The sequence below is a fragment of the Elgaria multicarinata genome, chromosome 2, assembly GCF_023053635.1.
Source record: "Elgaria multicarinata webbii isolate HBS135686 ecotype San Diego chromosome 2, rElgMul1.1.pri, whole genome shotgun sequence".
Classification (NCBI taxonomy): Eukaryota; Metazoa; Chordata; class Lepidosauria; order Squamata; family Anguidae; genus Elgaria; species Elgaria multicarinata.
The window spans coordinates 93,001,988-93,014,444 of record NC_086172.1 but is presented as its reverse complement, the minus strand read 5'-3'; the positions used below and the strand labels follow the sequence as shown (position 1 = coordinate 93,014,444).

General features: G+C 40.4%; 1 protein-coding gene across 1 annotated transcript in view; it reads left to right on the top strand.

Moving 5' to 3' along the window:
* The window catches only part of OTOG (otogelin), a 128,898-nt gene that overhangs the window by 4,625 nt on the left and 111,816 nt on the right, over positions 1 to 12,457 (top strand). The window contains exons 4-8 of the mRNA XM_063118414.1: positions 3,023 to 3,113; positions 7,850 to 7,942; positions 9,544 to 9,698; positions 11,062 to 11,180; positions 11,588 to 11,793. Of these exons, the coding sequence (XP_062974484.1) occupies positions 3,023 to 3,113; positions 7,850 to 7,942; positions 9,544 to 9,698; positions 11,062 to 11,180; positions 11,588 to 11,793 (664 nt within the window). The remainder of the gene's footprint in view (positions 1 to 3,022; positions 3,114 to 7,849; positions 7,943 to 9,543; positions 9,699 to 11,061; positions 11,181 to 11,587; positions 11,794 to 12,457) is intronic.

Sequence of the window (12,457 nt, the reverse complement as noted above, 5' to 3'; positions counted from 1 at the left end):
CTATAGCTTTTTTCATTTTAATATTACATGTCAATTTTTCATTTATAGCAATGTCCCACACTTCTTTATACCATTCTTAAATACAATAGTCTCCTTGCATCTTCCAGATCCTGGCTACAATCAGCCTCACAGCCGTCAACAGATTCGTTATTAGCTCTTTCGTTTCCTTATTACATTTAAGTTCTTCTTGCGGTGAAAGTAGTGCAATCCTTGGTGTGACTCCCATTACTCTTGATAGCCTTTCCATTTGTTCTTAAAAGTTTTTGTACTGTGAAGTGCAAGTTGCTCTCAGTTCTGGTGAAGTTGAGTACTTATCAAATCAAACTTTATATTTTTGTAATATTTAATAGAGGTGCATTTAAGTGTTTGGGTGGTATGACATCAATGATTTTTTTGCCCTTGATTTATATTTCTTTATAACTAAATGATACATCAGAACTATATCAACTACTATGTGTTGCAAAAGTATTTTTTCCTTTACATTGTTTTAATTTTCTGAATGAAGGGGAAAAGATAAAAACTCTTTTAATTTCCACTCTATACAGACTAATTATATTCCTTTAAGCAAATCAGATTCTGTTTCTTCTTTCTCTCCACTCTTTCTTTCTGGAAATGTTCAGTAGAGAGAAATATTCTACACAACCGCAACGGTAATTAAATCAACTTCTGATAAGACCAAAGGCTTGCTGTTATGAAAGGGATTCAGTGAATGGAAAGAGGTTCTTTTATTGCCTTCTCAGTGTGTTGAATCTAAATCACTCACTCTGAACACTTGTAATTTGAAAATATAAATTTGGCAGATATAAATGGAACATTCTGAATTTTATTAATTAAAACCATATTCATGGCAATGAAGTGGTACTAATACTAGCAGTGGTAATAGAGCAATCCTTTATGCCAATTATAACCGGGGGTGGGGGGAGGAAATATGTTGTTACATTGGCAGAAAAGTTGCCATAGCCTGGGAGGAGAGAGGAAAAAGCACACCTTGGAAAATCCCAAAGAGGTGGAAATTTTATAGACGTAGAAAATCTCAAAGCCCACCAACCATGGGCTAAGCCAGCAGTAATGCCCACATGTTATCCACATGCAGAGGAGCCAATGAATGCACGTCAACAGGGCCACATCCCCAGCACATCTGCCTGTGTCACAACATAAACACAATGCTATAGCGTCCACAGTCAGTCAGTACCTAGTGGCACCGACAGCAACAATCCCACAAGCAGGGTTTGGGATCCTCTTATGCCACTCACAACCACTGTTTTGGAACTTAACACACAAAGGAAAGGAAGCAGAGAACACACAGCCCATTACCTACATAATTTCTTTAGAAAGAGACCTACACTGAGCATGTACAACACGCTTGGGAGAAAAGTTCAAAATCCATCTCAGGAAAGAAAGGTTCTTTTGACAAGCAGACAGATGGAGGGTCATGGTCACACAATAGGGGAAGCCACTGACAGTATCAGCCTCCAGTTGTTCACTGCACAGAGCATGAGATTGAGAAATGGGAGATGTGAGTTTGAGCCCCACCATACTCACCTTTTGCATGCCAGGCCAAAAGCAATCACACTGGCAAAAGAGTGGGAGTTTCCCTTGACTCAAATCAACATTGTAGACTGACCAATTCCCTACCCACTCAGCCATAGCAACAGATAGGATCAGACGTATCATGTGGGGGCATTTGTCTTCCCATGCCTCAAGACCCAGTCAGAGATGGTAGCAGCAACATCTTACATTTTTGCTCTCAAGAACTGTCAGATCCAGAATTCTTTCTGTATAGGCAGGAGAGAGGGACAGCTGGTGACAGAGGCTAGATTTATAAATCACACCCTTCACCTACTAGGCACCTTGGGCCAGCCTCCCCCAACTGTCTGGGGGATGCTGGGGTTTGTAATCCAACACATCTGAAGGGCATCAGGTTGGGTAATGCAGCTCTAGGTGATGTTATGTTTTAATAATATTTTTATTGTACATCATAAAAACAAGGCACACAGAAGTAAAAACCATACCATCCAATAGAGAGTTCTAAAGGCAGCCTAATAATAACTTTTAAAGAATTAAAATAATAATATAAAGTAAAATAAAATTGGGGGAGTGACACAAAACAGCACTCATAGCCTAATGAAACAGAACAGTCTTTAATGCCCATCTAAAGCTAAGTAATGAAGAAACCCATTTCCCCTCCCTCAGAACCGTGTTTCCTAGCCTCTCGGAGAAGCTTTTACCTTTAAAGACATTTAATTCAACAAGAAAGAAAAGGGTTAAAAAGTCCTAAGATCATTTTGTATTACCATACATTTACTAGTCTCCTGTCCCCCAAACCATGCAGACTGTACAGGACAGGGGCAGGAAATATCAATTAATTCAATTTGAATTCTGTATTTTTAAAAAGTTCATTGGATCTAAGAGCTCCATCCGATGAGTGTTTTATTGCATGCTTGTTACTGGGCACTCACAGAGTTTGCTCAGGCCCCTCACATGATGTCGTCTGCCTTCTGCCCCTTCTGGCCTTCCTTGTGCAACAACCCCCCCCCCCATTAAGTCTAATGTTTTTTTAAACTCAGAATTGCTGCTCTCTCCTGCTGTGTGCAGGAGAAGCAGAGCCATTAGAGCAGCAGACTCAATGGGTCTCGTGCTCGTTCTGTACTTCCTCTTTGAGGAATGAAAACACAGGCGGACAAGAGACGGTAGGGAGCGTGTTAACCCCCAAGTGTGATGGAGCTTTCAGGGCTCATTATACATTTGAGGATTGCGTATTTGTCAGATTTGGCTTACAAATTGTCTCATTTTGAGTTTTGGCAGCAAGACTAATTATGGGTTGTTTTATGCTTTGAACTTGAACACTTCTTTGAAATTTGAGGGCAAAGACGGGTATGTGCTAGCGCACCTTCTGAACACCTTTTATAAGTAGTATAAACATGAGTACATAGCTCTCTTAATGCATTTTAAAGTGTGATAAATCATGGACATCAATATATTTATTTTGGATTAATAGGGTTTTTCCTTTCTTTCTGTACAGCTATTTGGAACATCAGTTTATAACTCTTCATCTACCACAGTACCTTCTTCCAAGGAAAGACGATTTCGCAGCACAATCTGTGAATCATCTAGTAAGCTCCCTAATAGTTTTTACTTCTTCTTTTTTGAAAAATCACTATCAAACTTAACAAGAGCCCAATTTGAATAGTTGTAGACTTGTTATGCAAAACAAATGTAATGTAAGTAAATTTTATAGTGCCTAGTTCCTAGGGACGTCAGCGTACCTGTAATTAATGAAAGGACTTTCAGGAATCTAAATGTGCTGCTCAATCACTGACAAGTTTTTATATGGTGGCATGTTACTACAATGATCATCTTACAATGAGAAGATATTGCAATGAACAAATATTATAAATCCCAACACCAATTCCTAATTGAAACCTATATAGTTTTAATTGTGTACTTACCTTAGACTAATAGTAACTAACAACAAGAGCTCAGAAATTGAGGTTGTCAGGTATGATATTTTGGCAGCTGAACTTATTCACACCATTAGGTTTCACATGAAACACCACTGTGAGGTAAGTTCAAAATATCCTGTCATTATGAGAAAAAATATTTGTGTGAATCTACTCAAATGTAACACTGTATGTAGTTGGATTCTAGTGTTCTGAAGGAACAATGGTGGTCCTAGTTATACAACGTTAAAATTGCAATAGATATATTATGCAAGCTGGGAAAATCTAAATTGCTTACTGACATCCAAAAGTTTTTTTTTTTTTTGCCAAAACAAAATAAAATCTTACCACTGGTGCAACTGTTTCTATCAGTGGAACTCGGAGGAGGCAATTCTCTCTCCCCCTGCAGCTCCTTGTATACCCTCAACATCTGCTGTGGAGGGTTGGAGATCCTCTTCAGCAAATTTTAGATGGTGTGAGTGGCTGTATAGTGGACATGAAAGTGCAACAGGTAGACTTCTGCTCATGTAGTGTTGGGTTCTGCCCCTTGTCTTTTTGGTTTCTTTCTTTTACCTAAGTTTTGGTGTCTTCCTTTAGTCTGAATATCCAGGCCAGGTTCCTATCCAAAGACTATCAAATCCAATTCCTGCAGTTGCAGGATTCCCCATGCCCAACACTCTAAATAAATGCCACCATGACAACCCATGGTTTTTTGAAGGCGTTGTTTTACCCATGATGGGTTGCTGTGTCATTTGAACTCGGCAGACGCAACTGATCATGGGTTGTGGCAATCAGGTACAGAGCTGCTTGGCAAGAGCAGCAACCCCTCCCCCTGCTTTTCTTTCTGATCATGCCCACCTGAGTTGACTCAAGTCTCCCTCAGTAGTGGCATCCTCTCTAACTATGTCCAAATGGCACTTTGGAGGTACTGTCACATGTTTGCTAGCCTCTTTTTAAAAAAATTCAGCTGCTGAGATTTGTGTAAATAGGGCCATTCACAGTAACCATGGCAGTAATTGCTCTGAATGGAAGTAGTGAGAAATGGGTGGTGATGGGAAGCCTATATCTCTCATAACATAACTTGCTGGAGACTTGGGGAAGTGTGGAATGGAAGCAGGGCACCCACAAGTGTCAGTTCAATACTTAAAACCCTGGGGATCATCTTGCTAAGTCTTCCTGACCTGTCACTGTCAACAGCTGTCAAATTTGCCCATATGCAGTCTTGTCTTGTCAATTTCCTTGTATGTTTTATACTGTACTTCAGTGGTTCCCAGTTGGGGGTCCTTGGACTGCAGGGGTCCATGTAACCCACCCAGGGGGTCCGTGGCACCATTCACATATTCACCATTCATTTCTGGAGTCCACTGATGGACAAGCATCTGTCAGGGATGCTTTAGGGTGGATTCCTGTATTGAGCAGGGGGTTGGACTCGATGGCCTTGTAGGCCCCTTCCAACTCTGCTATTCTATGATTCTATGAATTCCTACCAGAAGTAAAATATAACATCACTGAGCACCTGCGTGATTTAGCGACTAGCTTCAGAGATTACTTCCCTGCACCTAATCCTGAAAACTCATGGATAAGGAATCCTTTTGAATGTGGTGATGTACAACTAACAACTCTATCTGTGGAAGAGCAAGATGCACTTGTTGACGTGACTTGTGATGGTTCATTGAAATCATTTTTCAAAGAATATAGACTGGACCAATTCTGGGTGAAGGTTTTTCCTGATTATCAGAAGTTAGGTGAAAAAGCTTTGAAACATCTAGTTCTCTTTTGTTCCACATATCTTTGTGAACAAACGTTTTTGAGATTTTGTTATATGAAAACAAGCATAGAAATTGGCTCAATGTTGATCCAAATTTGAGATTAAAAGTAGGAAATGTTGAACCGGATGTGGAAGGGATTGTTTGGGACAAAAAGAGGCATGATTTCTCCCATCACATTTAGGTTTAGTAGCTGCTAGACACGTCATAATTTGTTCAATTATAAACTAGACATTAGTAAAATTAAATTCGTCTTTATATTCCTAATTAAATCACTGTCATTTTTGCATGGTAATATCACAAATATCACAAATTTTATGGGTTTTTTTTAGTATACCTAAAATCCTTTGCTTATTAGGGGCTACCCCTTATTTTCTCCAAAAAATTGCTTTGCACAGGTAACTACCATAGAGATAACAATTTTTTCAAAAGGAGGGGGTCCATGGCTTGGCATTTGAAAAACAAGGGGTCCGCAGTACTTAGCTAATTGGGAACCACTGCTGTACTTTGTTCCTTTGACAGCTGAAACATACAAGGGTATTGCCAAGACAAGGCTACATGTATTTGGCAACTGTGAAAAACCAATAACCACAACAACAGTGACCATATTTGCGCAAATTCCTGGGGCCCAAAAAATAATTAAAAATATTATGGCCCCATTTGTGCAAATATCAGGGGTCAGAAAAATAAATGTATAAAGCTGGGGAACAATAACAGGGTTGTGATCAGAATGGGGAGTGGGACAGGATGGGCAGACAAGATGGGTTCTGCCACTGAGGACCCAGGGATAACGGGTGGAGGATCAAAGGGGAAGAAGAGGGGAAACAACCAACGGTAAGTCCGATCGTCTGTCGGGAGCATCAGGAGTTGTTCCCAAAATAACCCAAGCTGCATATTCACAGACTGGGTTGTCATGTTGTGCAAACTTGCCCACTAGGTGGGCAGCCAAAGTTGCATTGTATTCTCTGGGCATTGTATTCACTAGTGAACATGGCAATATTAAAAAATGAAAGCACCTATGTTTACAAATAGGGAAATGTTATAGGGAAGAACAATTGTTCACAGCTCCTTAGTATCCTGTGCACATCTTCTTTGCATGATTGCAAAGAAAAGCCTGAAAAATAAAGGGATCCAATGAGAGTAGAACATTTCATGTATGAAGGCCTCAGATGCAAGAGTGAAATTTGTGATTCTTCTAGCAGGAGTAATTCCATGGCTCACTAGCTCCAATTATAATATTTCTATGAAAATTCTCCAGAGTTGGCATCACAAACTGGGCACCTGCAGAAGCAGGTGTTGGGACAAAATTGGTAATGAAAACATTAATAAAATGAACTTTAAAAACAGGAAATTAGATGGAAAATAACCTTTGAAATTTAATTGGCTATTGAATTGCTGTTCTGCAAGTCTGCCTGCATCTCACTTGCCAGCTAGTTAATACCAGATATTAGAAATCAAAGAATGCAGGTAATGAATGTTCTTGTTTGTACTTGTTAGTCAATATCAAGATGACCTTTCTCTAAAACATAAGAATAAGGATCCAGATCTTATTAACTGTATCTCTATGGCAATTACTTTGTTTGCACAATTAAACAACTCACTGATTATTATGGCTTGTTCTTGGGTTAACATGGGGCAATTTAACTCATAAACAACCCAAGTGCCTTCTTTGGTAGTCACAGAAACAACCCTCGAAGGCAGCATTCAAGTGTTACCATTGCAAACAAGAAGCAGTTCACATGAGGCTTAGGCATGATTTGCTGCTGAACGCTGCTGTTATATCTGAACAGGATCATAATATCTGACTAGGGGTAGTCTTAAAAATCAGATAGAACTGCTGGCTACATTTTGTTAGAAGAAAACACTTAGTATTAACTATAGTAACATTAAATTGATTCTATTTGTTAAGTTATCTTCTATATTTAAATCGTCAATTTCTAATAACTCCATCCAGCAGGTTAAATAAGTTCATTATCTTGGGGTGCTTTTTGCAGCCAATTCCTCTTGGAATGCCCAGCAGCAGATGGCATTGTAGGGGCAATCTTGAAATTCTTTTACATTGAGGTGAATAAAATTTAAAATTTCTTTAAAATGTCCTGGCCCTTAAAATTTATTTGGCTAAGATTGTTCCATCTGTATTATATGGTGGAAAGCTTTGGGGCATTAGGTGATCATAAGTTCAGGACTTGAAATATCCATCCGTCCCTACTTGTGGGTAATGAAACAGATGTGTTACTTCCAGCCAGCAAATGAGACAAACAGGTGGATGCTTGAAAGTTTCTTTTAACTTAAAAATGCTTTCTTGACTGTCCCTTCTACTTAAAGTTGTATTGTCAACTGTGGCAAGATTTTCTCTCTGATAGATTGCTATTAAAATGTGCATTGGGTGTTTGTCTAGTCAGAGGATAAACTGCATTAGCATCTGACTGCATGACTGCTTTTTCTTGTAGTTAGAATAATAAAGTTCTCTTTGATAAATGTTTATATGTAAGATGAATTCATACAATATAATTATTTTCTGGGAAGATCACTAACAGTCCATCAGATTGAAAGATGTGTTGTCATAATTTTCTTTCACATGTTCATCCAATTAGAAATGCATGTGACTTGTAAGAAGTTATTATGTACCCTTTCTAAATTTAGATTCATTGACATGCTTTAATGGAGGCGAGTGTGTGCATTGGCAGTTGTGTGACTGTAGTCGATATAATGCAACTGGATCAAGATGTCAAATAGGTGAGTAAAAAATATAATTTGTATGCTACATAGTGGGTGCATTTGGATGTCACTTAGGCCTTAGCTAGACCTAAGGTTTATCCCAGGATCGTCCTGGGGTTGTCCCTGCCTGCTTCCGGGATCCCCCGTGTCTCATTTACATGAACAGGGATGACCCTGGGACGATCCCGGGATAAACCTTAGGTCTAGCTAAGGCCCCCAAGCCATAATGGGTTAATAAGCTACTCACACTAGCTTATTTTGAAAATAAGCTACTGCTATCCCACACACTATCAGACAAATAAGCTACTGTGCATAGTTTATTAAACTACTGTGCGTAATCTGAGTCATTGCCCTGCCCCCTGTCCTGCTACAGTCTTCCTGCCCCAACAGTGGTGCTGTTTCACCCATTGACAACATCACAGCAGCCTGTTTTAACCTTCCACAATATCCCAATGACAGGGGAGAGGTTAATTGAGCTTCCAGTATCTCCCTGACAATGAGGTAGTGGCTCTAAAGTGCTAGAAGTATGCAGAATTGGGACCATACACAGCCTCCTCTAAATGGGAGGCACCTGATACACATTCAAAACCCTGTGCAATTACATGCAAAGGAGCGAAAACCTTGGGTACACCAAAAAGGGGATGGTGCAGATAAATCCTTGGAAGTTTGCAGCATTGGGACCAAACCTCATACACAGCCTCCTCTAGCAAGGGTGCACACAAAGCCCATTAAAAACTCTGAGCACTAACAAAGCCACATGAGTGAAAGCACCTTTTCACCAAAAAAGGGGGTGACAGCTACAACTTCATAGAAATTTGCAGGAGCAGGACAAAACTTCATGCACAGCATCCCCTGGCAAAGATGCACACAAGGCAAAATTGTAACCCTGTGCAGCTGCTGCCACCTGACCAAGATGGTGTTTGACACTTGGGGAAGTTCCAGAGTGCCCTGCCAGTGGAGGCTTTAGGGTGAGGTTGGGCTGCAAGCGCAATCAGTTTCAGGCAGATCATGAAAACAGAGATCTGCTGGTTGGAGGAGAGTGATGGCAGCAGTTTTGACCGCTCTTGCCAAGCAACTCTGTAGGCAACCAAAATAACTCTCTGTGACCATCACACAACGTGATAACCCATGATGGTAACCCACTCTGCAGACCATGGGTTAGCAAGAGTGGGTTATTTTGGCCCAATAAGCCATCATGGGTTAAAAAAAATCCTAACAGATGACCCGATAACCCGTGATGGGTTAAATAAGACATTATGGCTTATATACCCCATCATGGGTTATTGTGACATCCAAAACAAGTCACCATAACAAGTGTGATTTAACACTTGAAGCTAGGCTTATAGACTTTTTTCCAGACCTCTTCAGAACCATACTCAATTTCCTAATAGGCACTTTGCTATAGTTTGGGGCTCCTGCATTTCATTCTAAAGTAGAAGTAGATTAAGACAGTATCTGAATAAGCAGATGTGTTATAACACTTCTTATGTAAATATTCTTCCCTCTTTTGGGATAAATGCTGACTGTCATCACTCCCTGCAGAATATATGTAAGCATCACCAAGGGTTATTGCTTCTGAATTGCATTCTCCTCCCTCACCCTTCTCTTTCTTGCCATAGTACACAACACAGGAGCAGAACGAGACAACATTTGCCGAACGTGGGGACAATACCATTATGAAACCTTTGATGGCCTCTACTACTTTTTCTCTGGAAAATCAACGTATGCTCTAGTCAGGCAGAATGAATTAGATGAACAGAGCTTCTCTATACAAGTAAGAGAATACATTTTAAATAAGTCCAATTCACAATAAATGTGAGCATTTCATGGTTGTTTTCATCTTGCCTTATGAAAAGATATAGAGATCCTGAAAGCTTGCACAGTTGTTGTGATCTTTTGGTTGGCTGAATAAAACTATGACACTAATATGGATTTAGAATTTTGTTTATGGCCAACACGGCTACCCTTGCTGTTTGTGAGATAATGTGTGGTTCATTTGCTTCTCTTTTGCTCTGGAAGTATGATTGAAGAGATACTATGAATTGGTAATTCCAGTGAGTTGGGCTGCTTTTATGGGAATAACTGTAGACAGCCTTTCAGCATGTGTTCCAAGGAGATAAGGGACTATAGCTATCCCTCTTTTTTCTAAGGTTACATAGACCTTAGCTAGACCTACCTTTTAATTTAGGATGGAGGAGGGAAGATCTCACATTGTGTTTAACGTGAGATCCCTCCTCTGTTCACATGTGAGGTGCAACGACCTCAGGAGGAGAGGTGTCGCACCCATTTTTTTCTTAAAGAGGAAGGAACGCACGAATGCTCGTGTGCTAAAGGCACATTTTTTTAAATTTTAATTACTTTTCCCACTCCCCCCACCCTAGCCCTGATGGATGCAGTGCTCCTGAGTGGAGCGGGGTCAAACTGCAGCAGCGGGCCACACGTTCCGCAGTCTTGGGCTCAGTCCAGGACCGTGGAAGACGTGGGCCCAAAGGGGAGGGCTCTATCCCGGGGCAAGGGAGGGATCATCCCTCCCTGATCCCGGGATGCACAGGGACGATCCCGGGGTTTGTCCTGTGATAAAGCCTGGTCTAGCTAAGGCCTTAGTTGGTGTTCAGAGATACCCATGAATGTATGTAAGATTCTTTTGTGTAAATGAAAGTAAAGGATGGTGATTTTTCTCATCTGCAGCGGTCTCTTATGCTTCAAGAAATGGTTATGAAGGCTTTTCTGAGCTTTGGTAGTGGCTTTTGGTGGTGGTGGCGGTGGTGGTGACATTACAGTAGGAGGATGGCTAAAAAACTGTCATTGCACACATGGCCTTCTGGATCTCAACTAATGAAATGGTGCAAAACCAGTTAGTCCACAGACTAAATGGTTTGCAAAGAATGTGGATAAGTATTCTGACGGAACCGAAATATTTGAAGCTTCACTTATATATATGCTTCCTACCTTTGTTTGTGTTACCAAATTTGATTCCAAGTTGGTAACCAAATCAACTTAATAATTAAGGTATGGAGATTGACCTAGCTGTCCACTAGAATTTCAAAACCTTTTTGGGGTCTTGTCTCCAGAGCAGTATGTGAAATGCTGAAAATATAGTTAGAGTTAAAATATTATTTTTTCTCTTATTTTGGCAGGTCCATAATGATCCAGAATGCAAATCTTCTCCTTATTCCTGTAAACGATCTGTTAGTTTATACTTTTCTGGAGATGGAGAAATCAGATTAAGTAGTGAGGTCACTTACAAAGGAATTGGGTAAATTACATGTATATTATCATTGCTTGTGGTGTTCTTACTTGCCATGTTATGTTAGTATGTAGGCATAGCAATGTCTCTTATGTTCTCAAGTGAGGGGGCCTATCTTGGGTGGCGGGGGGGGAGGAAGGGCCTTTGATCCAGCAGACCCAAAGCTGCCTCTGCACTGCTCAAGCCCCTGGAACATCCTATTTTGGGGCTTACCATCACCAGAAATACTGCAAGTAGTAGGTCGTTGCCTACAGAGGTTTCCATGGATATACTGGGGACTGCTCTCTGCTGGTGGAGCTTGTCTCAGCTGGTAGAGGGGCCTAGATAGCTGAATACAATAACTACTTCAGTAGAATTTGTAAATGATGGCAATGGTTTGTTCATTTGTTTATGGTGGTATTTGTTGTACTTCCCAGAATGCAGTTACCATATACCATAGGGAACTTGTATATCCAAAAAGTTTCTGGATATGTGATTGTAAGACACCAATATGCATTCTCTCTGGCTTGGGATGGTACATCCGCTGTTTATATAAAGATGGCTCCTGACTATTTGGGCAAAACACATGGATTGTGTGGTAACAACAATGCTATTCTGCAAGATGAGCTAGCCACTAGTTATGGTGAGTGTTTGATTTATTATGGCATAACAATGTTGAATATATGTTTGAGTTATTTGTGGACCTCAGCAAGTACAAGCAGTTGACATATCTGTAGACTTTAATATAAGTAGTTATTTTGTTCTTGAGTAGTTTTTCAGTTATTAAAACCACTGACCGAGGCCCTTTCTACACCTAAGGATTATCCCAGGAAAATGCCTGCTCCTGGGATCCCCTGTGTGTCATTTGCATGCACAGGAATGATCCCAGGATGATCCCAGGAAAAAAGGCAGGTGTAGAAATGGCCAGAGAAAGGTCTTCCTCCTTTGTATATATTCTTCAAGGATAGCAGAATACCTACCTAGTCACTGGAAACTGAATAGTCCAACCAGAGGTACTCATTGTTCCAATTATTATATTAGTATTGCTTTCTATCTCCAAATTTGGATTCTGGATAGCTGGCGAAATGTGGTTGTGCAGGCTGTGCTACCTAGGGGTACTTTGGAAAGTTTTTCCTATGAAATTGGTCCATAGAATGACCATCCGCCACCCATATACTGGCCCCGGACTGTACAGAAGAACAGAAAGGTATTTGTTGAGATCCATGCTAAGAAGACTAAAAGGGGAAACACAGATTTTAAAATATTATTCCAGTGATCAAAAGCTGTCCTGGACAGAGTGCTAAAGA